Below are 26,054 nucleotides of genomic sequence, written 5' to 3'. Positions count from 1 at the left end.
TCCAATGGGTTGCGGGAGATGCAGTATGGGTGGTGAACGGCAGGGCGGCTGGCGAATGGGAGCGCGGAGGCGGCGGACTGCAGTGATGGCGGCGCTGGTGAGATTGGGGAGGGAAGGAGGGAAAAGGGGAGAGAAGAGGGGAGGGGGAGAAGGAATGAGGGGTAGAAAGAAGAGGGGAGAATGAGGCAAGGGGGAAGAGAGAGAGAGAGAGAGGGGGGGAAGAGGGGTTGGGTGAGGGGGAAGAGGGGTTGGGTGAGGGGGAAGAGGGGTTGGGTGAGGGGGAAGAGGGGTTGGGTGAGGGGGAAGAGGGGTTGGGTGAGGGGGAAGAGGGGTTGGGTGAGGGGGAAGAGGGGTTGGGTGAGGGGGAAGAGGGGTTGGGTGAGGGGGAAGAGGGGTTGGGTGAGGGGGAAGAGGGGTTGGGTGAGGGGGAAGAAGGGTTGGGTGAGGGGGAAGAGGGGTTGGGTGAGGGGGAAGAGGGGTTGGGTGAGGGGGAAGAGGGGTTGGGTGAGGGGGAAAGAAGGGAAGGGATGGGGAGGGGAAGGTCCATGGGGAGGGGGTGAGTGTAAAATGCAGGGATGGTCGGAGTGATTAAAGAATGTCCTGACATGCTCTGTGATTTCCCCCCCCCCCCCCCCCCCACACACACACACACCACAGGAGGAGAGAAGCAGTGAGAGTGAGGTGGAGGTGTTGGAGGTGAAGATCCCTCAGAGGTCGGGAATTGTGGCCAAACGGCGTCGTGTGCTCGATCCCAGCCGTGTTCACACCGTCTCCATCTACAGAGGCAAGGTAACTGTGACCTCTGCCTCCGGCATTCTGACCCCAATTTTCTGACCATCTCATCTCTCCTGGGCTTCTGACCCACTGTTTTCTTGTTCCCCGAGCTCTTGACCCTCAAACACTCGATCCACGACCTCTTGACCCCTGACTTTCTGTCCCTGAACAGGCCTTTGATGATAGACCACTTGACCCCCTAAACTGTTAGTGAGAGAGAAAGAGAAGGGGGGAGAGAGAGGGAAAGGGCAGGGAGGGCGGAGAGAGAGTGGGAGAGAAGCGGGGTGGGTAGGGAGGAGTCACGTGATGGAGTAGTGGCCGGTCGGGGAACTCCAGCCCTCTCCGGAAAAGTTTAAAAAAAAACAGAGAAAACGCAAAGGCACAAACACGAAAATTAAAATAAAGTGAAAGTAAAGGTGGGAAGAAAATGGTAATGAAGCAAGAAAAGGCGAAGGCAACGGGAAGAAGAGAAGAAGAAAAGACATTGGAAGAAGGTGAAGGCCTTACCTGTCCGAGGAGGCCCGCTGCTGAGAGAGAAGCTCGCTCCCTCAGGTCAGTCGAAGTCCCGAGCTCGGGACTACAAAAATGGCTCGCGGAGCCAAGCAAAAGGGCGCAACCGCGAGGAGTCGCGCATGCGCGATGCGCAAGACAAAAAAAACACTGACGGGAGGGGGGACCAGCTGAGGAGTCGATCTCCACAGCTGAGAATGATAGTCACAGCACAACAACAAGAAGAGAACATAGAAAACAACAAGAACAAGAAAGAAGAGAGTAAAAAGAAATCAAAGAAACAACAGATGACCAACCCAGAGGAAGAAGAAGAACACAGAGAAATGGAAGAAGAAGGGAAGGGCAAGACAATGGATATATATATTTTTTTTAAATATATGGAATCAGTAAAAGAATGGCAATCACAAGAATTTAGTGAAATAAAAAGAAGAATAAAAAGTACAGAAGAAAAAATGAATAGATTAGAGATGGTCATTGTCAGATATAGGAAAAAGAGTGGACAAGGTGGAAGAACGAGAAACAGCCATAGAAATGGGAGTAGAGGACTTAAAAGAGAAATTAGAAGAATCTAATAAAAAAAGTTAAAGAGACACAAGAGCTGTTAGCTCAGAAGATAGATATAATGGAAAATTATAATAGAAGAAACAATATAAAGATAGTGGGCCTTAAGGAAGATGAAGAAGGCAAGAATATGAGAGAATTTATAAAAGAATGGATCCCCAGGGTCCTAGGAAGACCAGAATCACAGTAAGAAATGGAAATAGAAAGGGCACATAGAACATTAGCCCCTAAACCACAACCACAACAAAAACCAAGATCCATTTTAGTAAAATTCCTAAGATATACAACAAGAGAAAATATATTGGAGAAAGCAATGAAGAAAATAAGAGAAGACAAAAAGCCACTGGAATACAAAGGTCAAAAATTTTTTTTCTATCCAGATAATTTTTGAACTCCTGAAGAAGAGGAAGGAGTTTAATACAGCAAAAGTGATCCTATGGAAAAAAGGATATAAATTTATGCTAAAGTACCCAGCAGTACTTAAAATAGTTATTCCAGGGCAGCAAAACAGACTATTCTCGGATCCGGAGAAAGCACAAAAATTTGCAGAACAACTACAAAACAGACAGAGAGATGAAGACATGTAACGAGAGCAAAAATGACCATGAACTATATGTATATGTGTATATGGGTATATATATACATATATATATATATATATATATATATGTGTGTGTGCATGTGTGTGTACATGAGTGTATGCGTATTTAAAAGAAAATATATAGAGTATAGATAAGAATTAATAAGGGAAAGAAAGGGAAGAGAGGAAGTAAGGAGGGAATTAAGAGAGTGACCTTTGTTGTATATGAAAATTAAAATCTTTTCTTGGGGGGCTGGGTGGGGAGGAGTTACAGTCACTGCGAAATCAGTTGACGCTTGCAAGTGAATTTGCAAATCCAAATGGAGAGGGGAGATGTGGTTGCCCGACAAGGGATAAAGGGCAACTTAGGAAGGGGAGGGGATAGTGGGGTTAAAGAAATTTTAAATAGGAGACTAAGGGAAATGTTTGATGTTTTAGAAATGTTGTCGTATAAAGTGTTCAAAAAAAGAAAGCAGAAATGGATAAGAAAGAAAGGTGATGAGGAAACGGAAAGGAAAGATAAACAAAGTATGAAATGGCTATGTTGAACTATATGACTTTAAATATTAACGGAATACATAACCAAATCAAAAGGAAGAAACTGCTAAATTTACTGAAAAAAGAAAAATTGATATAACATTCGTACAAGAAACACACTTAACTGAAATGGAGCACAAGAAATTAAAGAGAGATTGGATAGGACATGTAACAGCAGCTTCATATAATTTAAAAGATAGAGGAGTAGCTATATTAATCAGTAAAAATGTACCAATTAAAATAGAAGAGCAAATAATAGATCCAGCAGGGAGATATGTAATGATAAAATGTCAGATATATTCGGAGTTTTGGAATTTACTCAATGTATATTCACCTAACGAAGAAAATCAAAAATTTTATGCAAGATATTTTTTTGAAGATAGCAGACACGCAAGGGAACATACTAATAGGAGGGGATTTCAACCTTGATTTGGATTCAAACATGGATAAAACTGGGAAAAAAATGAACAGAAACAACAAAGTAACCAAATTTATAATTAAATCGATGCAAGAAATGCAACTTTTGGATTTATGGAGGAAACAACACCCAAAGGAAAAGGAATATTCATATTATTCGGGTAGACATAAAACATACTCAAGAATAGACCTATTCCTGTTATCAGCTCGTATGCAAGACAGAGTTAGGAAAACAAAATATAAAGCTAGAACATTATCGGACCACTCACCCCTGATATTAACAATAGAGTTAGAGGACATCCCTCCAAGAATGTATAGATGGAGATTAAACTCCATGCTACGTAAAAGGCAGGATTTTAGAGAATTAATTGAAAGACAAATTAAAATGTACTTTGAAATAAATACGGAATCAGTGAAAGATAAGTTTATACTATGGGACGCAATGAAAGCGTTCATCAGAGGGCAAATAATAAGTTATGTAACCAAGATGAAGAAGGACTACAATCAGGAAACAGAGCAGTTGGAAAGGGAAATAGCAAATATAGAAAAGGAATTAGCAATGAAGGAAGACACAACTAAAAGAAGAGAATTGGCAGATAAAAAAATAAAATTTGAAACACTACAAACATATAATGTGGAGAAGAACATAATGAAGACAAAACAGAAATATTATGAACTAGGAGAAAAAAACGCACAAAATTCTAGCATGGCAGCTTAAGACAGAACAAACTAAGAGAATGGTATTGGCATCAAGGAAAAAAGACAAACAAATCACATATAATCCAACGGAGATTAATGAAAACTTCAGAGAATTCTACGAACAATTATACCAAACTGAAAACGAAGGGAAAGAAGGCAAAATAGATGAATTTTTAACTAAAATTTAACTACCAAAATTACAAACAGAGGAACAAAATAAATTAACAGAACCATTTGAAATAGTAGAAATACAAGAGATAATAAAAAAAACTACCGAATAATAAAACACCAGGAGAGGATGGATTCCCAATAGAATTCTATAAAACATTTAAAGATTTATTAATTCCTCCCCTCCTGGAAGTAATCAACCAGATTGATAAAACACAAAGCTTACCTGATTCATGAAAAACAGCAATAATTACAGTAATACCAAAGACAGGGAAAGATCCACTCGCACCAGCATCATATAGACCAATATCTTTACACAGATTATAAGATAATAGATAAACTATTAGCAAACAGATTAGCCGACTATGTACCAAAAATAGTAAATCTGGACCAAACTGGATTTATTAAAAAAAGACGAACAACAGACAATATTTGTAAATTTATTAACTTAATTCATGCAGTAGAAGGAAATAAAGCTCCAACAGTAGCGGTTGGTTTAGACACAGAGAAGGCCTTTGACAGAGTAGAATGGAATTATTTATTCAAAGTACTACAAAAATTCAGCTTACCAGAGAAATATATTAATTGGATTAAAGCATTATATAAGGGGCCATTGGCGAAAGTGACAGTAAATGGATATATATCAAAACAATTTAACTTAAGCAGATCAACAAGGCAGGGATGCCCACTATCGCCCTTACTGTTCGCATTAGCCATAGAACCACTAGCAGAACTGATAAGAACTGAAAATAAAATAAAAGGGATAAAAATAAAAGACAAGGAATATAAAATCAGTTTATTTGCAAATGACGTTATAGTATACTTAACAGAACCAGAACTATCAATAAAAGAATTACATAAGAAATTGAAGGAAGGGGGCGTGGCAAGATGGCGTAAGGAACAGATGTGCCTTTCAGTCCTCTCCTGACTCTAACTTATTGTTTTGTATTTAAGTGCCCGTTAAAACTTTTTAAAAAAGTTTATAAATAGTATGAGATGTTGAATTAATACCTAATGGAACATTTGTTAAAAAAAAAAGTAAAAGGAAACATCAACAGATTGTTAAAAAATTATATTTTCCGAAATTATCTGAGCCTGCTTGTTTACAAAAAGCCACGACTCAGCGTGAAATGGATCCAGGAAAACAAGCGAAGAATTCGGCCTTGGAGCTCCGTTCTGATTCCGTAAGTCTTTCTGAAGGTCGTTTTCAGCTGCCTTTAGAACAAAGGGCTGGCCTGATGCCAGTATTTCAAACAACGTCTACTGAGACTTTGACTGCTGAATTAGCTGGGGCGCCACCAGTTGGAGAGTTAAAGAGTTGTTATTTGACTGCTATACCATCAGTTATAACAGCTCTTCCAGATACTGACGTAACGAAGCTTTTAAAGGAGGTTTGGATCAAAGATAACCCTGATCATCAGCCTCCTGATACTTCTGGGGGGTCTGTGGCAGGGGCTCTTACACGGAGTCAAACTGCAAGAAAAGCTACTAAATTAAAAGAAGGGATAGAAGGTCCTCTGATTCCACAAGAACAGCAGAATCCCACCATGTCTGGATCTACTGATGTTGATATACTTTTCAAGAGTCTTGAACATAAGATATTTTCTTCAATGATGCATTTAGGTGATTCTATGAATAATCTTACTTCTAAGATTAATGCATTGGTGGATGTCAATACTCAACAGATGGCTGATTATGGAGCTTTTAAAATCGAAACTATTGAAAGACTTGAGATGTGTGATCAAGAATTATCTGATGTACAAGATCAATTGCAAGATGTGAATAAAACAATTGAAACGTTACAGATTCAGAATAAAAATTTAGCAAAAAAGGTTGATTATTTGGAGAACCAATCTAGACGGAATAATGTGAAAATTGTTGGCTTGCCAGAAGGCATAGAAGGGCCAGATCCAAGAAAATTTTTCACTGAATGGATTCCACAAGTGTTGGGACAAGATAAGTTTCCTGAAGGTTTAATATTGAAACGGGCTCATAGAGCTTTGAGAAGGAGACCTTTTTCAGGAGAGAATCCAAGACCTGTTCTGGTTCGCTGTTTAAATTACTGTGATAGAGAGACTATTTTACGTATGGCTATTAGAAATGCACAGCAAAACAAATCTCCTTTGATGGTTCAGAGTAATCGTGTTTTCTTCTATCTGGATTTGAGTCAGGAAATTATGTTTCAACGACGTGAATTTAATTCTGTGAAATAATTATTGTGGAAAAAAGGATATAAGGCAACATTTAGATACCCTGCGGTACTGAAGATTTTTCAGGATGGATATCAACCAAAGTTCTTTGATAATCCTAAAGAAGCTATGGATTTTGCTCAGTCTTTACCAATTACGCAATTCCAGGAACGACGTAGTCCTCCATGGTCTCCAAAGAGGGCAGAGCTGCAAGAAGGGAATTTGATTTCTGGAAGAAATGGAAGAAACGGTGGTCGCAATGGCAAAGGAAACTCATTTAATAGATAAGGAACATTTGAAACTCAAACGTGAGTGGGTTGGGCACGTTTTTTATTCTTCGTTTAATTCTAAGGCAAAAGGTGTGGCAATTTTGATACATAAGAATCTACCATTTTAGTTACAGAATGAAGAGAAAAATGGTGAAAGATTATTAAAATTAAATTGTACAATCTTTAATGAGGCATGGACTTTGCTTGATGTTTATGCTCCTAATGTTGAGGATACAGCTTTTGTTGTGGATATGTCTTTATTACTTGGACAATCGAACTCTAATGTGATGTTGGGGGAGATTTGAATGTGGTGTTGGAGTCTTTATTGGATAAGTACTCAAGAGTAATTAAGAAGTCTAAGATGGCAATCCAAGTGATTAATATGATGGCAGATTTGAATTTAATTGATATTTGGTGAAGAGTTAATCTTACAGAAAGATTTTTCTTTTTATTCCTCGCAATATAATTCTTTTTCTAGAATTGATTATTTTTTAATATCAGCACATTTGCAGGATAGGGTTACATCTGTGGAGTATAAGGCTAGATTGGTTTCGGATCATTCATTATTATTAGAATATTTGAGTTCACAAGATGTTCAGAAAGCTTCAAGATGGAGATTTAATACTGCTATTACGACGCGAATTTAATTCTGTGAAAGAACGGTTGTGGAAAAAAAGACATAGGACAACATTCAGGTATTCTGCGGTACTGAAGATTTTTTAGGATGGAAATTAGCCAAAATTCTTTGACAATCCTAAAGAGGTTATGGACTTTGCTTAGTCTCTACCAATCATGCAGTTTCAGGAACGATGTAGTCCTTCAAGGTCTCTAAAGAGAGTAGAGATGTAAGGTAGTATCCAGATTTTTAAAAGAAATGGAAGCAATGGTGATCGAAGTGGTAACGTTGATTTAAAAAAAAACTTTTATTTTTTTTTGAAAAGAGTTTAAATAGTTTAAATAATGATGATAGTTTAATGAAATGGGAGTTGGGAGAGGGAACTGGGTGGGCACTAGTTTCCAGAAGTCATCAGCTACCTGTGAGTTATCTCACACCCAATATTTTGGGGGAGTTACCGCTTTGGGCTTAAACAGGAGGAGGTAGTTGTGACCTTCGACCTGTTTTTTTTTTCTTTTTAATTTTTGGGTTAAGAGGTGAAGGTTTTTTTAAATTATTTTTAAAAAATAAATAATAATTATTTTTTTAACTCTTTGTTTTGATTGTAATTGAGAGGGAATTAGGAGGTTTTTTTCTCTCTTTTTTTTCTTTTTTTTGGGGGGGTTTTTTTCTTTTTTTTCTTTCTTTTTTAAGAGGATGATGTCACAGAAGATAAGTCAAAAATTGAGGATGTTGAATTAGATGAAGAGGAAGATGAGGGGAAGGTGATAAGAAGAAGAAGAAAATTAAGTACAAATACATTGAGGGAGAAGAGTTTAATAAAATTAAGTTAATTTTGATGGAGAATTTTGAAGATGTTGTAAATTTGTTCTCTCGATGAATTATAAAGGAAACTTGGTATTAATGTAAATTCTGTATTTATGTATTATTAATTATGATTTTTTGTATAACAGATATGTGGTTGATATATGATTTTAATATTTGAATTTAGTTTTAAAGTGGATTTCATTTGTTAAATACATGAATTATGTTTGATTTAAATATATGTTTAAGGGTATTATTTTAGTATTGATATTTTTTTTGTTAGTAATTTTTTTTGTTGTTAAGTTTTATCCTTTTTTTTCGTAAGTGGGTTTTTTTCTATTTTATTTACAACATTGTTAATTAATTCTTCACTCTTTATTTTGGGGGAGGGTTGGATTAATTTTAAATTAGATGATTAATGTTGTGTTATAATTATTGGGGGGGTTAATTTGTGTAGTTTAATGATGTAGTATTCTAATTTTTATTATCTTATTTTTTATTATTTCTTTAAATGTAATTTTTATTTTATTCATGTCATAAAATTTTAAGTAAAGTTTAAAAAAAAAAAGAAATTGAAGGAATATGGAGAAGTGTTGGGATACAAGATTAACGCAAATAAAAGTGAAGCAATGCCAGTGAATAATGCGGATTTCACAAAATTTAAGAAAGAATCACCATTCAGATGGCAAATGCAAGCAATGCGATACCTAGGTATACAAATAAATAAAAACCTCGGCCATCTATATAAACTCAATTATTATCCACTAATGAAAAAATTACAGGACGACTTAGACCATTGGAAAGACTTACCACTAACACTAATAGGAAGGATAAACTGTATTAAAATGAACATTTTCCCAAGGATACAAAACCTATTTCAGGCATTGCTAATACACTTGACAGAGAAATTCTTCAAGGAGTTAAAGAAAATAATAAGGAAATTTTTATGGAAAGGGTGGGAAACTGAGGATAGCACTAGATAAATTAACAGAATGGTATAAATAAGGAGGCTTACAACTGCCAAACTTTAAAATTATTATCGAGCCGCACAATTAAGATACCTATCAGATTTTTATCAAACAAGGGAAAAGCCAGATTGGACTAGATTAGAACTAGATAAAATAGGGGAGAAGATACCCGAATATATATTATATAAATGGGATGAAAAATTGGTACAACGTAGGAATTCTCCAGTATTACATCATCTGCTCAGTATTTGGAAGAAGATTCATGTAGAAAGGAATAAAACAAATTACCAACTAATACTGACGCAAAATCAGCTAATCCCGTTTACAATAGATAACCTTTCCTTTAGAGAATGGGAGAAAAAAGGGATCAACAGAATAGAAAATTGCTTTTCAGGAAATAAGTTATTATCCTTTGAACAAATCAAGGATAAATATAATATAACTCACGATACAGTGTTGGCATACTACCAACTGAAATCCTACTTGAAGGACAAAATGGGAAGCAGTCTGAGGTTACCAGAGGGAAGTAATTTTGAATATGTGATTACAGACACAATGATAATCAAAAAATTTGTAACAAGCCTGTATATTAAACTACAAGAAAAGGAGAATGAGGAAACAAATGGTGAAACTAATCAAAAATGGGAACAAGATCTAAACATAAAGATAAAGAAGGAAACATGGGAGAAATGCTCAGGAACTATGAGAAATACAATAAATATGAGGTTACATATGATACAATATAACTGGATACACAGGCTATATATTACACCTCAAAAGTTAAATAAATGGGACCCAACAGTATCTGACAGATGTTTTCGCTGTAAAAAGGAAATGCGAACAACAATTCATGCAATCTGGACATGTGAGAAGGTGAAAAAATTTTGGGAAGATCTAAACAGATATTAAATAAAATCACAAAAAGCAATATACCAAAAAACCCAGAGATCTTCCTGCTAAGTAACATAAAAAACAAAGAATTTGGACTTGATTTGGATGGTGCACAAAAAAGGTTTGTTAGGATAGCCCTAGGTGTAGCAAAAAAATGTATTATGTCAGCCTGGAAATTAGAAGATAACTTGAGAATATAACAATGGTATATAGAAATGAATAAATGTATTCCATTAGAAAAAAATAACATATAATTTAAGAAATAACATTACAATATTTGAACAAATATGGGAGCCATACATGAAACATAATAGAGAAAACCTACCGGGGACATCTACCACCTAAAATGACAGCAGGAGAAGGGAATGAAAAGAATTGACTCAGTGGAAATTCTTGTTTGTTTTTATTGAGTGACAACATTGTTTGACGGGTTTAATGTATCTTAGATTCTGAACTTTAAATGAATGGGAGGGGAGGCAGGAAGGGTGGGATGGGAAGAGGGAGACACTGTATATATTTGAAAAGGAAAATGTATGTATCTTGATCAATGTGGTTTATAGTGTGAAAAAATTAAAAATTTAAAAAAAAAAGGGTGGGTAGGTGAGGGCAGAGAAGCGGAGAGGGTGGAGGGTGATGGGGTGGAGAGAGAGGGTGAGGGGGAAAGAGATGGTGGGGAGGGGTGGAGAGGGAGAGGGGAGGTGAGTGAGGGTGGAGAGAGGAAGGGATGGGGTGGGTGAGGGAGGAGAGAGAGGAGAAGGTACAGGGAAAGAGGGGAGAGGGGGTGAATGCAGAAGGCAGGGATGGGGGGAGTGGGTGAAGAATATCCTGACATGCTCTGTGATTTCCCCCCTAACAGGAGGAGAGGAGCAGTGAGAGTGAGGGGGAGGTGCTGGAAGTGAAGATCCCTCAGAGGTCAGGAGATGTGGCCAAACAGCACCGTGTGCTCGATCCCAGCCGTGTTCACACCGTCCCCATCTACAGTGGCAGGGTAACTGTGACCTCTGCCTCCGGCATTCTGACCCCAACTCTCTCTAAATCTGACCTTCTTACCACCCAAATATCTGACCTGTGATCTTCTGACCCCCACATTGTGACCCCCTTACCTTCTGATCCCAATCTTCTGACTATCTGATCCCTCCTGGGCTTCTGTCCCCCTGTCTTCTTGTCCCCTGAACTCTTGACCCACAACCTCTTGACCCCTGACTTTCTGACCCTGAACAGCCCTTTGATGATAGACCACTTGACCCCCTAAACTGTTAGGGCGGTGGGGGGGGGGGCGGGAGGGCAAAGAGAGTGGGAGAGAAGGGGATGGGTAGGTGAGGGGGAGAGAAGGTGAGGGCAGAGAAAGGGAGAGGGTGGAGGGCGATGGGGTGGAGAGAGAGGGTGAGGGGAAAAGAGATGGTGGGTGAGGGGTGGAGAGGGAGACAGGAGGTGGGTGAGAGGGAGGAAGAGGGGAGAGAGAGCAGGGGTGAGAGGGAGGAGAGGGGGGAAGGGAGCGGGGGTGAGAGGGGAGGGAGCGGGGGTGAGAGGGGAGGGAGCGGGGTGAGAGGGGAGGGAGCGGGGGTGAGAGGGGAGGGAGCGGGGGTGAGAGGGGAGGGAGCGGGGATGAGAGGGGAGGGAGCGGGGGTGAGGGGAGGGAGCGGGGGTGAGGGGAGGGAGCGGGGGTGAGGGGAGGCAGCGGGGGTGAGGGGAGGGGGCGGGGGTGAGGGGAGGGGGCGGGGGTGAGGGGAGGGGGCGGGGGGAGGGGGCGGGAGGGGGAGGGGGCGAGAGGGGGAGGGGGCGAGAGGGGGAGGGGGCGAGAGGGGGAGGGGGTGAGAGAGTGGGGGGAGGGGGTGAGAGAGGGGGGAGGGGTGAGAGAGGGGGTGGGAGCGGGGGGGAGAGGGAGGAGAGGAGGAGGGAGCGGGGAAGAGGGAGTGGGGTGAGAGGGAGGAGAGGGAGAGGAGGTGGGTAAGAGGGAGGAGTGGGGGAAGGAGCGGGGGTGAGAGGGAGGAGGTGGGTGAGTGGGAGGTGTGGGGGAAGGAGTGGGGTGAGAAGGAGGAGAGGGGAAGGGAGCGGGGGTGAGAGGGAGGAGAGGGGGAGGGAGCAGGGGTGAGAGGGAGGAGAGGGAGCGGGAGTGAGTGCAGAAGGCAGGGATGGTCGGAGAGATTGAAGAATGTCCTGACGTGCTCCTGTGATTTTCTTCCCCCCCACACCCCCGCCCACAGGAGGAGAGGAGCAGTGAGAGTGAGGGGGAGGTGCTGGAGATGAAGATCCCTCAGAGGTCAGGAGTTGTGGCCAAACGGCGCCGTGTGCTCGATCCCAGCCATGTTCACACCGTCCCAATCTATAGTGGCAGGGTAAATGTGACCCCTGAGCTCTCCCCTAAATCTGATCCTGTGACTTTCTGACCCCACCTATTTTTTGACAACCCCCCCCCCTGGTCTTCTATCCCCTGACTTTCTGTTCCCCTCCTCCCGGTTTCGGAGCTCCTCAAACCTTTTGACCCTCAACCTTTTGACCCTCAACCTTTTGACCCTCAACCTTTTGACCCTCAACCTTTTGACCCTCAACCTTTTGACCCTCAACCTTTTTGACCCTCAACCCTTTGACCCTCAACCCTTTGACCCTCAACCCTTTGACCCTCAACCCTTTGACCCTCAACCCTTTGACCCTCAACCCTTTGACCCTCAACCCTTTGACCCTCAACCCTTTGACCCTCAACCCTTTGACCCTCAACCCTTTGACCCTCAACCCTTTGACCCTCAACCCTTTGACCCTCAACCCTTTGACCCTCAACCCTTTGACCCTCAACCCTTTGACCCTCAACCCTTTGACCCTCAACCCTTTGACCCTCAACCCTTTGACCCTCAACCCTTTGACCCTCAACCCTTTGACCCTCAACCCTTTGACCCTCAACCCTTTGACCCTCAACCCTTTGACCCTCAACCCTTTGACCCTCAACCCTTTGACCCTCAACCCTTTGACCCTCAACCCTTTGACCCTCAACCCTTTGACCCTCAACCCTTTGACCCTCAACCCTTTGACCCTCAACCCTTTGACCCTCAACCCTTTGACCCTCAACCCTTTGACCCTCAACCCTTTGACCCTCAACCCTTTGACCCTCAACCCTTTGACCCTCAACCCTTTGACCCTCAACCCTTTGACCCTCAACCCTTTGACCCTCAACCCTTTGACCCTCAACCCTTTGACCCTCAACCCTTTGACCCTCAACCCTTTGACCCTCAACCCTTTGACCCTCAACCCTTTGACCCTCAACCCTTTGACCCTCAACCCTTTGACCCTCAACCCTTTGACCCTCAACCCTTTGACCCTCAACCCTTTGACCCTCAACCCTTTGACCCTCAACCCTTTGACCCTCAACCCTTTGACCCTCAACCCTTTGACCCTCAACCCTTTGACCCTCAACCCTTTGACCCTCAACCCTTTGACCCTCAACCCTTTGACCCTCAACCCTTTGACCCTCAACCCTTTGACCCTCAACCCTTTGACCCTCAACCCTTTGACCCTCAACCCTTTGACCCTCAACCCTTTGACCCTCAACCCTTTGACCCTCAACCCTTTGACCCTCAACCCTTTGACCCTCAACCCTTTGACCCTCAACCCTTTGACCCTCAACCCTTTGACCCTCAACCCTTTGACCCTCAACCCTTTGACCCTCAACCCTTTGACCCTCAACCCTTTGACCCTCAACCCTTTGACCCCAACCCTTTGACCCCCAACCCTTTGACCCCCAACCCTTTGACCCCCAACCCTTTGACCCCCAACCCTTTGACCCCCAACCCTTTGACCCCCAACCCTTTGACCCCCAAACCCTTTGACCCCCAAACCCTTTGACCCCCAAACCCTTTGACCCCCAAACCCTTTGACCCCCAAACCCTTTGACCCCCAAACCCTTTGACCCCCAAACCCTTTGACCCCCAAACTCTTGACCCCCAACCTGGACTCCTGTTCTCTTGACGCCCAAACACTTGACACCCTACTCTTTTTGATCCTCAACGTCTTGACCCCTCACCCTGATCATTTGATCCTCGACCCTTTGACCTACACTTTGAACCCTGAACTTTGACCCTCCAAACTAGTCTTTGACTTCCAACCATTCTGAGCCCTGATCAGCCCTCTGCCCTCACCTCTCCCATCTCTGAAATGTCCTGACCCAACTGTCTGATACCAAACTGACCCCTGACCTTCTGCGCCCTGAACTGCCTCTGATCCCATTTCACTCTCCCCCTTCTTCTATCCTCCCTCTTTCCAAATCACACCCTCCCCTTCCCTTCCCACTCTCCCCTTCTCCCGTTCTCCCCTTCTCCCGTTCTCCCCTTCTCCCGTTCTCCCCTTCTCCCGTTCTCCCCTTCTCCCGTTCTCCGGTCCTTCCACCTCTCCTCATCTCCCCTTCTCCTCCCCTCTCCTCTACTCCTCTCCCATTCTCCCCCCTTCCCTCTCCCCACCTCCTCACCCTCTTCTCTGTCTTCCCCCCTCCCCCAATCAGGTAAATCGTACCCTGCAGCTCTACCAGGAGAACTCGGCCGAGTTTCACCGCAATCTCTGGATGCAGATGGACCAGTCCGGTGAGTCGATGTCTACTCCCACCCCGCTCCTCCAACCCTCCCCCTCCCATCCTGCTCCTTCCTCCACCCCCTAACCCCTCACTACTCCCCCCTCACCCACACCCCTTCTCCTCACCCCTTTGTTTGGCTCTTGTGTGATGGAGATGGTGAAGGCAGAGGAAGAGAGGAGGGAGGGGGAGATAGGTGGGTAGAGGGGAGGGAGGGGAGGGTGTGAGAGGGTTGAGGAACAGAGGGAGAGAGGTGGGTGAAGGTGGGAGAGGGCAGGAGAGGGAGAGTGATGGGAGGAATATGGACAGGACAGTGGGGGAGAGAGGGAAACTGCTCTGTCCTGTCCCTTGACTCACAGATTCTGACGAGGACCTGTCGGGAGGGGGAAGAAATCAGAAACAGAGGAGCCTGTCACCGCGGCAGGAGACCGCAGAAACGACAGACACAGAGACGGAACCAGAGAAAGGGAGCTGTCGGTAGATGTCCAAAACACACTGTCCAATCACACATTCCTGGGGTGGGACACAGAGTGAAGCCGCCACTCCCCACCGACCCGTCACACACTCCCAGGGTGAGACACAAAGTGAAACCCCCTCTCCCCTGTCCCGTGACACACTCCCAGGGGGGGGAAATAGAGTGAAACTCCCTCTCCCCCATCCTGTCACATACTCCTGGGGTGGGACACAGAGTGAATCTCCTTCTCCCCCATCCTGTCAAACACTCTTTGAGTGGGACACAGAATGAACTCCCCTCTCCCCCTGCCCCATTACACACTCCCAGGGTGGGACACAGAGTGAATCTCCCTTACCTTCATGCCCCCCCGCCCCCCCGGTCCTGTCACACACACTCCCGGGGTGGGACAAAGAGTGAAGCTCCCTCTTCCCCCGTCCCGTCACATACTCTCTGGGTGGGACACAGAATGAAGTCCCCTCTCCCCCTGCCCCGTTACACACTCCCAGGGTGGGGCACAGAGTGAAATCTCCCTCTCCCCCTGCCCCGTTATACACTCCCAGAATGTTGACAACCTCTCTCAATTATTTTCTGTTCACAGTTTATTGGCTCAGAGAGACGGATCTCCCTCTCCCCCTTCCAGTCCCTCGGTCCCCACTCTAAGGACTCAGCAAGTTGCCATTGCCATCAGGTAATTTCCCCATCTCCCCCCTCACCCTAACCCTAATGTCACTAAAGCTGATTATTGACTCCAGGAAGGGAAAGCCAGAGGTGTACAATCCAGTGATCACTGGGGGAATCAGGGGTGGGGTGGGGGAGACATTTAGGTTCTTGGAAGTTACTATCTTGCGGATCTTTCCTGGACCCAACACACCAATGGCATCGTGAAGAAAGCATGTCAGCGCCTCGACTTCATCAGAAGTTTGCGGAAGTTCGGTCTGACACCAGAAACCCTGGCAAATTTCCAGAGGTCTGGTGGAAAGAGTGCTGACTGGCTGCATCGCAGTCTGGTTTGGGGACACCGATACCCCTGAGTGTAAAGGTCTCCAGAAGGTCTTGGACACAGCCCGGGGACATCACAGGCAAAACCCTCACCACCGTCGAGAACATCCACAGGGAACGCTGCCGTTGGAGAGCAGCAGCGATCATCAAGGATCCACACCACCCAGCACATGCTCTGTTCTCGCTGCTGTCATCAGGAAAGAGGTGTAGGGGCCACAAGACTCAGGAACAACTGCTCCCCCTCCACCATCAGACTCCTCGACAACAAACTCAATTAGGAGCTCATTTCAGGAATCTGACTTGAACACGTTATTGATTTTTCCCTCCATTGCACAGTTTGTTCACGTTTATTTGTTTAAGTGTGTACGTTGTGAACAGATTGTTTTGCACTGCCAATGGTGGGGCACAGAGTGAAATCTCCCTCTCCCCCCGTCCTGTAACACACTCCCAGGGTGGGACACAGAGTGAATCACCCTTCCCCCCACCCCCCCCCCGTCCTGTCACACACACTCCCAGGGTGGGACACAGAGTGAAGCTCCCTCTTCCCCTGTCCCGTCACACACTCCCTGGGTGGGACACAGAATGAAGTCCCCTCTCCCCCTGTCCCGTTACACACTCCCAGGGTGGGGCACAGAGTGAAATCTTCCTTTCCCCCCGTCCAGTAACACACTCCCAGGGTGGGACACAGAGCCGACCTACATTTACTCTGTCTGTTCCCCTCATCATTTTAAACTCCTCAATCAAATCTCCCCTCATTCTTCTACACTCCAGGGAATAAAGTCTGAACCTGCTTAGCTTTTCCCTGTAACTACGCACCCTGGGTAATTCTCCCTGGACCGCAGGGAAAAAGAATGTGTGATGTCGTGCATGTGCTTGGACAGTAAATCTGAAATCATCTGTCCCCTCGATCCTGCAACACCCACGCTCACTTCCCTCCCTGATTCTCCCCGTTTACTGTCTCCATGAACATTCATTCTTGTATTGTTTTCTCCTCTTCCCCCGACCCCTCTTTTCTCTCCCCCCATCTTTCTACCTCTCTCCCCTCACTACCCTCTCTCACCCCCCCCACTGTGGTCTCACCCCCCCCACTGTGGTCTCACCCCCACCCCCCCCTCCCCGCGGTCTCACCCTCCCCCATGGTCTCACCTTCCCCCATGGTCTCACCTTCCCCCATGGTCTCACCTTCCCCCATGGTCTCACCCTCCCCCATGGTCTCACCCTCCCCACCCGGTCTCCCTCCCCCCACTTCCCCCTTCCCTTTCCCCCCACCCTCCCCTTCCCCCAGGGAGGTGAACCAGCAGCTGAGGGATCTGGAGGATTTCTGTACCTCTCCCCCAGGACAAGTTGGGACCCAGGATTCAGACGACATTGTCCTGATTGAAACGCTCCCCCTCAGCCCTCGAGTCCTCACCCTGAAGATCCGGTGTCGAGGCCACATCCACCGTGTGCCACTTGGATGGTGAGTTCCCCACCATCAGCTCAGACCCCTGATCCCACTGATGCTGACCTCTTACCTACCCGTACTGACCCCCAGACCATCGAACCACAGAACATTACAGCACAGAAACAGGTCCCTTTGGCCCTTCTAGTCTGTCCCAAACCATTTTTATGCACCCAGTCCATATCCCTCTGTACCCCTCCCATCCATGGACCCGTCCAAATTCCTCTTCAATGTTTGCATTGAGCCCCCATTCACCATCTCAGCTCGTTCCACACTCCCACTGCTCTCTGTGTGAAGAAATTCCCCCTACACTTCTCCCCTTTCACCCTTAACCCATGTCCTCTGGTTTGAATATCACCTCCCGTCAGTGGAAAAAGCCAACCTACATTTACTCTGTTTGTTCCTCTCATCATTTTAAACTCCTCAATCAAATCTCCCCTCATTCTTCTACACTCCAGAGAATTAAGTTTGAACCTGCTTAGCTTTTCCCTGTAAGTCAGTTCCTGAACACCGGGCAACATCTGTAAATCTATGCACTCTTTCTATCTTATTGATTTCTTTCTTGTAATTCTGTGACCAAAACTGCACAAAATAATCCAATTGTGGTCTCAGCATTGTCTCTCTCCCACTCTCTTCTTCTTTCTCTACCCCCTTTCTCCTGCCTCACTCTCTACCCCTCCCACCCCTCTCTCAACCCATCCCCTCCTCTCTCTCTCCTGCCACCACTCTCACCTCCATCTCTCTCCATCCTCTGTTTCCTCCACTTTGTCCCTCTTCTTTCCTCACTCTCTCTCCCCGTTTCGGCCCCCACAACCCCTCTCTCCCTCCCACCCCTCTCTCCCTCCCACCCCTCTCTCCCTCCCACCCCCTCTCTCCCTCCCACCCCTCTCTCCCTCCCACCCCTCTCTCCCTCCCACCCTCTCTCGCTCCCCCCCTCTCCCTCCCCCCCCTCTCCCTCCCCCCTCTCCCCTCCCCCCTCTCCCTCCCCCCCTCTCCCTCCCCCCCTCTCCCTCCCCCCCTCTCCCTCCCCCCCTCTCCCTCCCCCCCTCTCCCTCCCCCCTCTCCCTCCCCCCTCTCCCTCCCCCCTCTCCCTCCCCCCTCTCCCTCCCCCCTCTCCCTCCCCCCTCTCCCTCCCCCCTCTCCCTCCCCCCTCTCCCTCCCCCCTCTCCTCCCCCCCCTCTCCTCCCCCCTCTCCCTCCCCCCTCTCCCCTCCCCCCCCCTCTCCCTCCCCCCTCTCCCTCCCCCCTCTCCCTCCCCCCTCTCCCTCCCCCCCCTCCCTCCCCCCCTCCCTCCCCCCCTCCCTCCCCCCCTCCCTCCCCCCCTCCCTCCCCCCCTCCCTCCCCCCCTCCCTCCCCCCCTCCCTCCCCCCCCTCCCCCCCTCCCTCCCCCCCCTCCCTCCCCCCCCCTCCCGCCCCCCCCTCCCGCCCCCCCCTCCCGCCCCCCCCCTCCCGCCCCCCTCTCCCGCCCCCCTCTCCCGCCCCCCTCTCCCGCCCCCCTCTCCCGCCCCCCCTCTCCCTCCCCCTCTCTCCCTCCCCCTCTCTCCCCCTTCCCATCACCCCTCTCTCACGCCACATCACTTCCCCATCTCCCATCTCCCACCTCTTTATCTCCTCTCTCCACCCTCACCCCCTCTCTCCACCCTCACCCCCTCTCTCCACCCTCACCCCCTCTCTCCACCCTCACCCCCCTCTCTCCACCCTCACCCCCCTCTCTCCACCCTCACCCCCCTCACTCCACCCTCACCCCCCTCTCTCCACCCTCACCCCCCTCTCTCCACCCTCACCCCCCTCTCTCCACCCTCACCCCCCTCTCTCCACCCTCACCCCCCTCTCTCCACCCTCACCCCCTCTCCACCCTCACCCCCCCTCTCCACCCTCACCCCCCTCTCTCCACCCTCACCCCCCTCTCTCCACCCTCACCCCCCCTCTCTCCACCCTCACCCCCCTCTCTCCACCCTCACCCCCCTCTCTCCACCCTCACCCCCCTCTCTCCACCCTCACCCCCTCTCTCCACCCTCACCCCCCTCTCTCCACCCTCACCCCCCTCTCTCCACCCTCACCCCCCTCTCTCCACCCTCACCCCCCTCTCTCCACCCTCACCCCCCTCTCTCCACCCTCACCCCCCTCTCTCCACCCTCACCCCCCTCTCTCCACCCTCACCCCCCTCTCTCCACCCTCACCCCCTCTCTCCACCCTCACCCCCTCTCTCCACCCTCACCCCCTCTCTCCACCCTCACCCCCCTCTCTCCACCCTCACCCCCTCTCTCCACCCTCACCCCCCCTCTCCACCCTCACCCCCCTCTCTCCACCCTCACCCCCCTCTCTCCACCCTCACCCCCCTCTCTCCACCCTCACCCCCCTCTCTCCACCCTCACCCCCCCTCTCTCCACCCTCACCCCCCTCTCTCCACCCTCACCCCCCTCTCTCTACCCTCACCCCCCTCTCTCCACCCTCACCCCCTCTCTCCACCCTCACCCCCCTCTCTCCACCCTCACCCCCTCTCTCCACCCTCACCCCCCTCTCTCCACCCTCACCCCCCTCTCTCCACCCTCACCCCCCTCTCTCCACCCTCACCCCCCTCTCTCCACCCTCACCCCCCTCTCTCCACCCTCACCCCCCTCTCTCCACCCTCACCCCCCTCTCTCCACCCTCACCCCCCTCTCTCCACCCTCACCCCCCTCTCTCCACCCTCACCCCCCTCTCTCCACCCTCACCCCCCTCTCTCCACCCTCACCCCCCTCTCTCCACCCTCACCCCCCTCTCTCCACCCTCACCCCCCTCTCTCCACCCTCACCCCCCTCTCTCCACCCTCACCCCCCTCTCTCCACCCTCACCCCCCTCTCTCCACCCTCACCCCCCTCTCTCCACCCTCACCCCCCTCTCTCCACCCTCACCCCCCTCTCTCCACCCTCACCCCCCTCTCTCCACCCTCACCCCCCTCTCTCCACCCTCACCCCCCTCTCTCCACCCTCACCCCCCTCTCTCCACCCTCACCCCCCTCTCTCCACCCTCACCCCCCTCTCTCCACCCTCACCCCCCTCTCCACCCTCACTCCCCTCTCTCCACCCTCACCCCCCTCTCTCCACCCTCACCCCCCTCTCTCCACCCTCACCCCCCTCTCTCCACCCTCACCCCCCTCTCTCCACCCTCACCCCCCTCTCTCCACCCTCACCCCCCTCTCTCCACCCTCACCCCCCTCTCTCCACCCTCACCCCCCTCTCTCCACCCTCACCCCCCTCTCTCCACCCTCACCCCCTCTCTCCACCCTCACCCCCTCTCTCCACCCTCACCCCCTCTCTCCACCCTCACCCCCTCTCTCCACCCTCACCCCCTCTCTCCACCCTCACCCCCCTCTCTCCACCCTCACCCCCCCTCTCTCCACCTTCACCCCCCTCTCTCCACCCTCACCCCCCTCTCTCCACCCTCACCCCCCTCTCTCCACCCTCACCCCCCTCTCTCCACCCTCACCCCCCTCTCTCCACCCTCACCCCCCTCTCTCCACCCTCACCCCCTCTCTCCACCCTCACCCCCTCTCTCCACCCTCACCCCCCTCTCTCCACCCTCACCCCCCTCTCTCCACCCTCACCCCCCTCTCTCCACCCTCACCCCCTCTCTCCACCCTCACCCCCTCTCTCCACCCTCACCCCCTCTCTCCACCCTCACCCCCTCTCTCCACCCTCACCCCCTCTCTCCACCCTCACCCCCCTCTCTCCACCCTCACCCCCCTCTCTCCACCCTCACCCCCTCTCTCCACCCTCACCCCCCTCTCTCCACCCTCACCCCCCTCTCTCCACCCTCACCCCCCTCTCTCCACCCTCACCCCCCTCTCTCCACCCTCACCCCCCTCTCTCCACCCTCACCCCCCTCTCTCCACCCTCACCCCCCTCTCTCCACCCTCACCCCCCTCTCTCCACCCTCACCCCCCTCTCTCCACCCTCACCCCCCTCTCTCCACCCTCACCCCCCTCTCTCCACCCTCACCCTCCCCTCTCCTCCTTCCCCCCTCACCCTCCCCCTCAACCTCCTTCTCTCTCCCTCTCTCTCCCCCTTCTCTACTCCCAACAGACGGACCCACTACAAGCAGCTGTGGATCAGTTGGCAGGAAAACTGCAGATCGAACCTTCTCGACTTCTCCTTTTGCAACAGGAAATCGAGGTCCCTCTGGGAGAGACGCCAGAATCTTGTAATCTTAGTGTCGCTGATATCTTGGGTGAGTGAGGAGACAGGGAGGGGTGTAGGGGACCAGGGGGATGGTTTACAGTGTCAAGGAGGGGTGTAGGTGACCATAGAAGGTCAGAGAGACCGGGGGGGGCGGTGTGTAGGAGACCGGAGGAGGTAACAGGGAAAGGTGTAGGGGACCACAGGGGTTTACAGTGAGGGGGGGGCTACAGTGACAGGGAGGGGTGTAGGGGACCGGAGGGAGGTTACAGGGACAGGGAAGGGTGTAGGGGACCAGAGGGTGTTACAGGGACATGGAAGGATGTAAGGGATCGGGAAGATTATAGAGGCAGGATGGGATGTATGGGACCGTAGAGGGCTACACGGGCAGGGAGGGGTGGAGGGTACCGGTTTGGGGGAGGGGGGGTTACAGAGACAGGGAGGGGACTGGAGGGGTTTACAGAGACAGGGAGTGGTGTAGGGGACCAGAGGGGGGGTTACAATGACAGGATGCAGTATAGCAGACCAGAGGGGATTACAGAGACAGGGAGGGGTGTTGAGGACTGGAGAGGGCTACAGAAACAGGGAGAGATATATGGGATCGGTGGAGGCTACAGGGGCAGGGTGGGGTGTTGCAGACCAGAGGGGGTTACAAGGACATGGAGGGGTGTAGGGGACTGGTGGGGTTACAGAGATAGGGGTGTACAGGACCGGAGTGAGTTACAGAGACAGGGAGGGGTGTAGGGGACTGGAGGGGTGTTACAGAGACAGGGAGGTGTAGGGAACTAGAGGGGGTTAAAAATGGCCCATAACTCTCCCAGTTTTAATTTATTTTCCCAGATTGTTTCATTTTGTCGAATGTTGACGAGCAGGGACGAGATAATGGCGCAGACCTCATCCGTCTCCAAGTCCGGAGCCAGGAGAAGGGCTCCCTGCAATCCATAACCATCAGGAAGGTGAGTGCACCTTCTCAGAAAGAGACAGTGGGTATCACCCGAACCCCTGGATCAGATCCCAGCCTGTGAACCACTCCCAGTGATCTGTTATTCTGTATATACCCCCCCCCCCCGAACCCCTGGATCAGACCCCAGCCTGTGACCCATTCCCAGGGATCTGTTATTCATTATGTAACCCCCCCCCGAACCCCTGGATCAGATCCCAGCCTGTGATCTTTTCCCGGGGATCTGTTATTCTATATATAAACCTCCTGAACCCCTGGATCATATTCCAGCCTGTGACCTACTCCCAGGGATCTGTTATTCTACATCAAAACCCACTGAACCCCTGGATCAGATCCCAACCTGTGACTCACTTCCGGGGATCTGTTATTCGATATGTAACCCCTCCCCGAGCCCCTGGATCAGATCCCAGCCTGTGACCCACTCCCGAGGATCTGTTATTCTATATATAAACCCCCCAAACACGTGCATCAGATCCCAGCCTGTGACCCACTCCTGGTAATCTGTTATTCTATATTATAAACCCTCCAAACCCCTGGATTAGATCCCAGCCTTTGATCCACTCCCAATGATTTGTTATTCTATATATAAACCCCCGAACCCCTGGATCAGACCCCAGGCTGTAACCCACTCCCAGGGATCTGTTATTCTATATATAAACCCCCCCCCCCTGAACCTCTGGATCAGATCCCAGCGTGCAACCCTCTCCCGGGGATCTGTTATTTTATATACAGGTACTCAATCCTTTATCCGAACATCTAAATTTTAGAAAGCTCCAAAATCCGGCAAGTCCAAAGAGACGCCAGCGCAAGTTGGGCGGATGTGAGACCAGCAGCGCGAGTCGGGGGGGGGGGAGACCGGCATTGCGAGTCGGGCGGGCAGAAGACCGACAGCGCGAGTCAGATGGACGAGGGGGGAGACCAGCCGCACAACTCGGGTGGACGAGCGGGGAGACCGGCAGCGTGAGTCGGGTGGGCGGGGGGGGGGGGGGTGTTAGATGGCAGCGTGACTGGAATGGGATGTGTGTGGATAAGGAAGCACAATTCGGGTGGGTTTAAATCTATCTTTCTGAAATCCGGAAAAATCCGAATTTCAGGACTCACTGTCCCCCAAGGGTTCCCGATAAAGGATTGTGTTCCTGTATTACCCATCCCTGAGCCCCTGGATTAGTCCCAGCGTGAAACTCACTCCAAGATATCTGTTATTCTATATATTTCCCCACCCGTACCCCTGGATCAGATCCCAGCCTGTAACCCAATCCCGGGGATCTGTGATTCTAAATATAAAACCCCGTACACCTGGATCATACCTCAGCCTGTGACCCACTCCCAGGGAATTGTGATTCTATATATAAACTCCACAACCCCTGGATCAGATCCCAGCCTGTGACCCACTCCCGGGGATCTGTTGTTCTATATATAACCTCACCGAAGCCCAGGATCAGATCCCAGCCTGTGGCCCACTCCCGGGGATCTGTTATTCTATATATAAAACCCCACTGGTCCCCTCAGAATCTGACATTTATTCCACTTCCACCCCCAGTCACCCCATTCATATGGCTTCCTGTTGTACAATATTCATATCATACTTCGTACAAATGCAAATTTAATTTAGTTTTTCTCCCGTTTTTTCCTTCCTCTCTCCTGCTCTCTTCATTAACTCTTCCCCCCTTCTCTCCCAATCTCTTTATCCATTTTTTCCCCTTCCCCTCTCTTTCCCATCTCCCCTTTTCTCTTCCCCTCTCTCTCCCCTTCTTTCCATTTCCCCTCATTCCCCCTCTCTTCCCCCCCTTCTCTTGCCTTTCCCCTCCCCATTCTCTCTCCTTGCTTTCCCCCTTCCCCTCTCTTTCCCCTCTCTTCCCATCTCCTCCCCTCTTTCTCTCCTCTCTCTTCCCCCCTCCCTCTTTCCTACCTCTCTCTTCCCCCCCACCCATGTTTTTGTTTGCTGTCCCCCCCCTCCTGCAGACGGACCCGCTGAAGACCCTGATGTCTGTGTATGAGGAGAGGACGGGTCTTGGACGGGACAGAGTCCGGTTCCTGTTTGACGGTGTTGTTATCTCTGAAAGCAGTGCACCCGCTGACCTGGAGATGGAGAGAGACGATGTGATCGATGCCTGCTTCCCAATCCCCTCCGGGGTCTGATCCCATTATACCCCCACCCCCCACCCACATTCCTCTCCCTGACTCCTTGGGGTTCTTTATGGGTCCATTCGCCATGCCCAGCATTTCTTTTGGATCTAATGTTGCTAGCCCAGCTTCCTCTGGATCCAGTGGCTCTGACCCGAATTCATTTGGACCTATTGGTGCTGACCCGAGATCCTCTGGATCTAGTGTCACAGACATGAAATCTGGATCCAGTGGCGCCAACCCGAATTCATCTGGACCAAGTGTCACCAGCCCGAGACCCTCTGGATCTAGAGTCTCATATGTTAGTTCCTCTGGATCCAGTGCCCCCATCCTCTGGATCTAGTGCCACAGATGTGAGTTCATTTGGACCCAGTGGTGCCATCTGAGATCCTCTGGACCCAGTGGTGCCATCGGAGATCCTCTGGACCCAGCGGAGCCACCCCAGTTTCCTCTGGGTCCAGTGGGACCCCCCCCCCCCCCAGTTTCCTCTGGATTGTGTGCCACAAATGCGAGCTCCTCTGGACTCAGTGCTGTCGACCACCCGAGATTCTCTGTATCCAGTGGCACTGACCCAAATTCATCTGCACTGTGTCACTGACTTGGGATCCTCTGGATCTAGTGCCACAAATGTGAATTCACCTGGACCCAGTGGCGCAAACCAGGAATCCTCTGGATTGAGTGTCTCAGGCATGAGGTCCTCTGGATCCATTGGTGTCACTCCGAGATCCTCTGGGTCTGAGATCCTCTGGATCCAGTGGCAATGACCCAAGATCTTCTGGATCTAGTGCCACAGATGTTTGTTCCTCTGGACTTGGTGTGCTGGCTGCAGTTTAACCCGTCCTCCCTATGGTTCTGCGACACTGTCTCCCGGCTTCCTCTGGATCCAGAACCACCACCCACCCCTTATTTCACTGAATCCAGTGAAACAGACTCTTGGCGGTCTCTGGTTCCCACGAGGCCAATCTGACCCACATACACCCAATGGAGTGGGACGAATGTTTGGAGTACATTTCACATCCAGATACTGGCGCTTGAAATATCGTGGATAAAGTATCTCCCTCTCAACTCAAACGTGATGTCGCAGACTCTGTTTCTCCGAGCTCCTCGCAGTCCCCACTCTACCCCCCTCCATCTCTCTCTTCCCCCTCTCTTTTTCCCTCTCACTTCCCCCTCTCTGCTGCTCTCCCCCTCTCACATCCCTCTCCCTCTCCCCCCTCTTTCCCTCTCACTTTCCCCTCTCTTTGCCCCTCTCCCATTTCTCTTCCCCCACACTGCCACTCTCCTCCCTCATTTCCCCCTCTCTCCCCATCTCCTGCCTCTCCCCACACCCCTCCCCCTCTATCCTCCCCCTTCCTCTCTCTCCCACTCCCTCTCCTCCCCCACT

At 49.7% G+C, this 26,054-nt stretch overlaps 1 protein-coding gene across 1 annotated transcript; it reads left to right on the top strand.

Annotated features, from left to right (window-relative positions):
• On the top strand, positions 1-25,741 carry nfatc2ip (nuclear factor of activated T cells 2 interacting protein). The gene is given in 11 exon segments (XM_069912887.1): positions 1-97; positions 658-789; positions 10,840-10,971; positions 12,188-12,319; positions 14,470-14,548; positions 14,895-15,012; positions 15,588-15,677; positions 17,274-17,451; positions 21,493-21,637; positions 22,426-22,541; positions 24,509-25,741. Coding segments are annotated over 11 exon segments (1,392 nt in total). The 5' UTR covers positions 1-4; the 3' UTR covers positions 24,686-25,741.
• The last annotated feature ends 313 nt before the right edge of the window (positions 25,742-26,054 follow it).

The sequence above is a fragment of the Narcine bancroftii genome, unplaced genomic scaffold (genome assembly GCF_036971445.1).
Source record: "Narcine bancroftii isolate sNarBan1 unplaced genomic scaffold, sNarBan1.hap1 Scaffold_254, whole genome shotgun sequence".
NCBI lineage: Eukaryota > Metazoa > Chordata > Chondrichthyes > Torpediniformes > Narcinidae > Narcine > Narcine bancroftii.
Note: the sequence above shows the minus strand (reverse complement) of the source record. Positions and strands in the feature narration are given on the sequence as shown.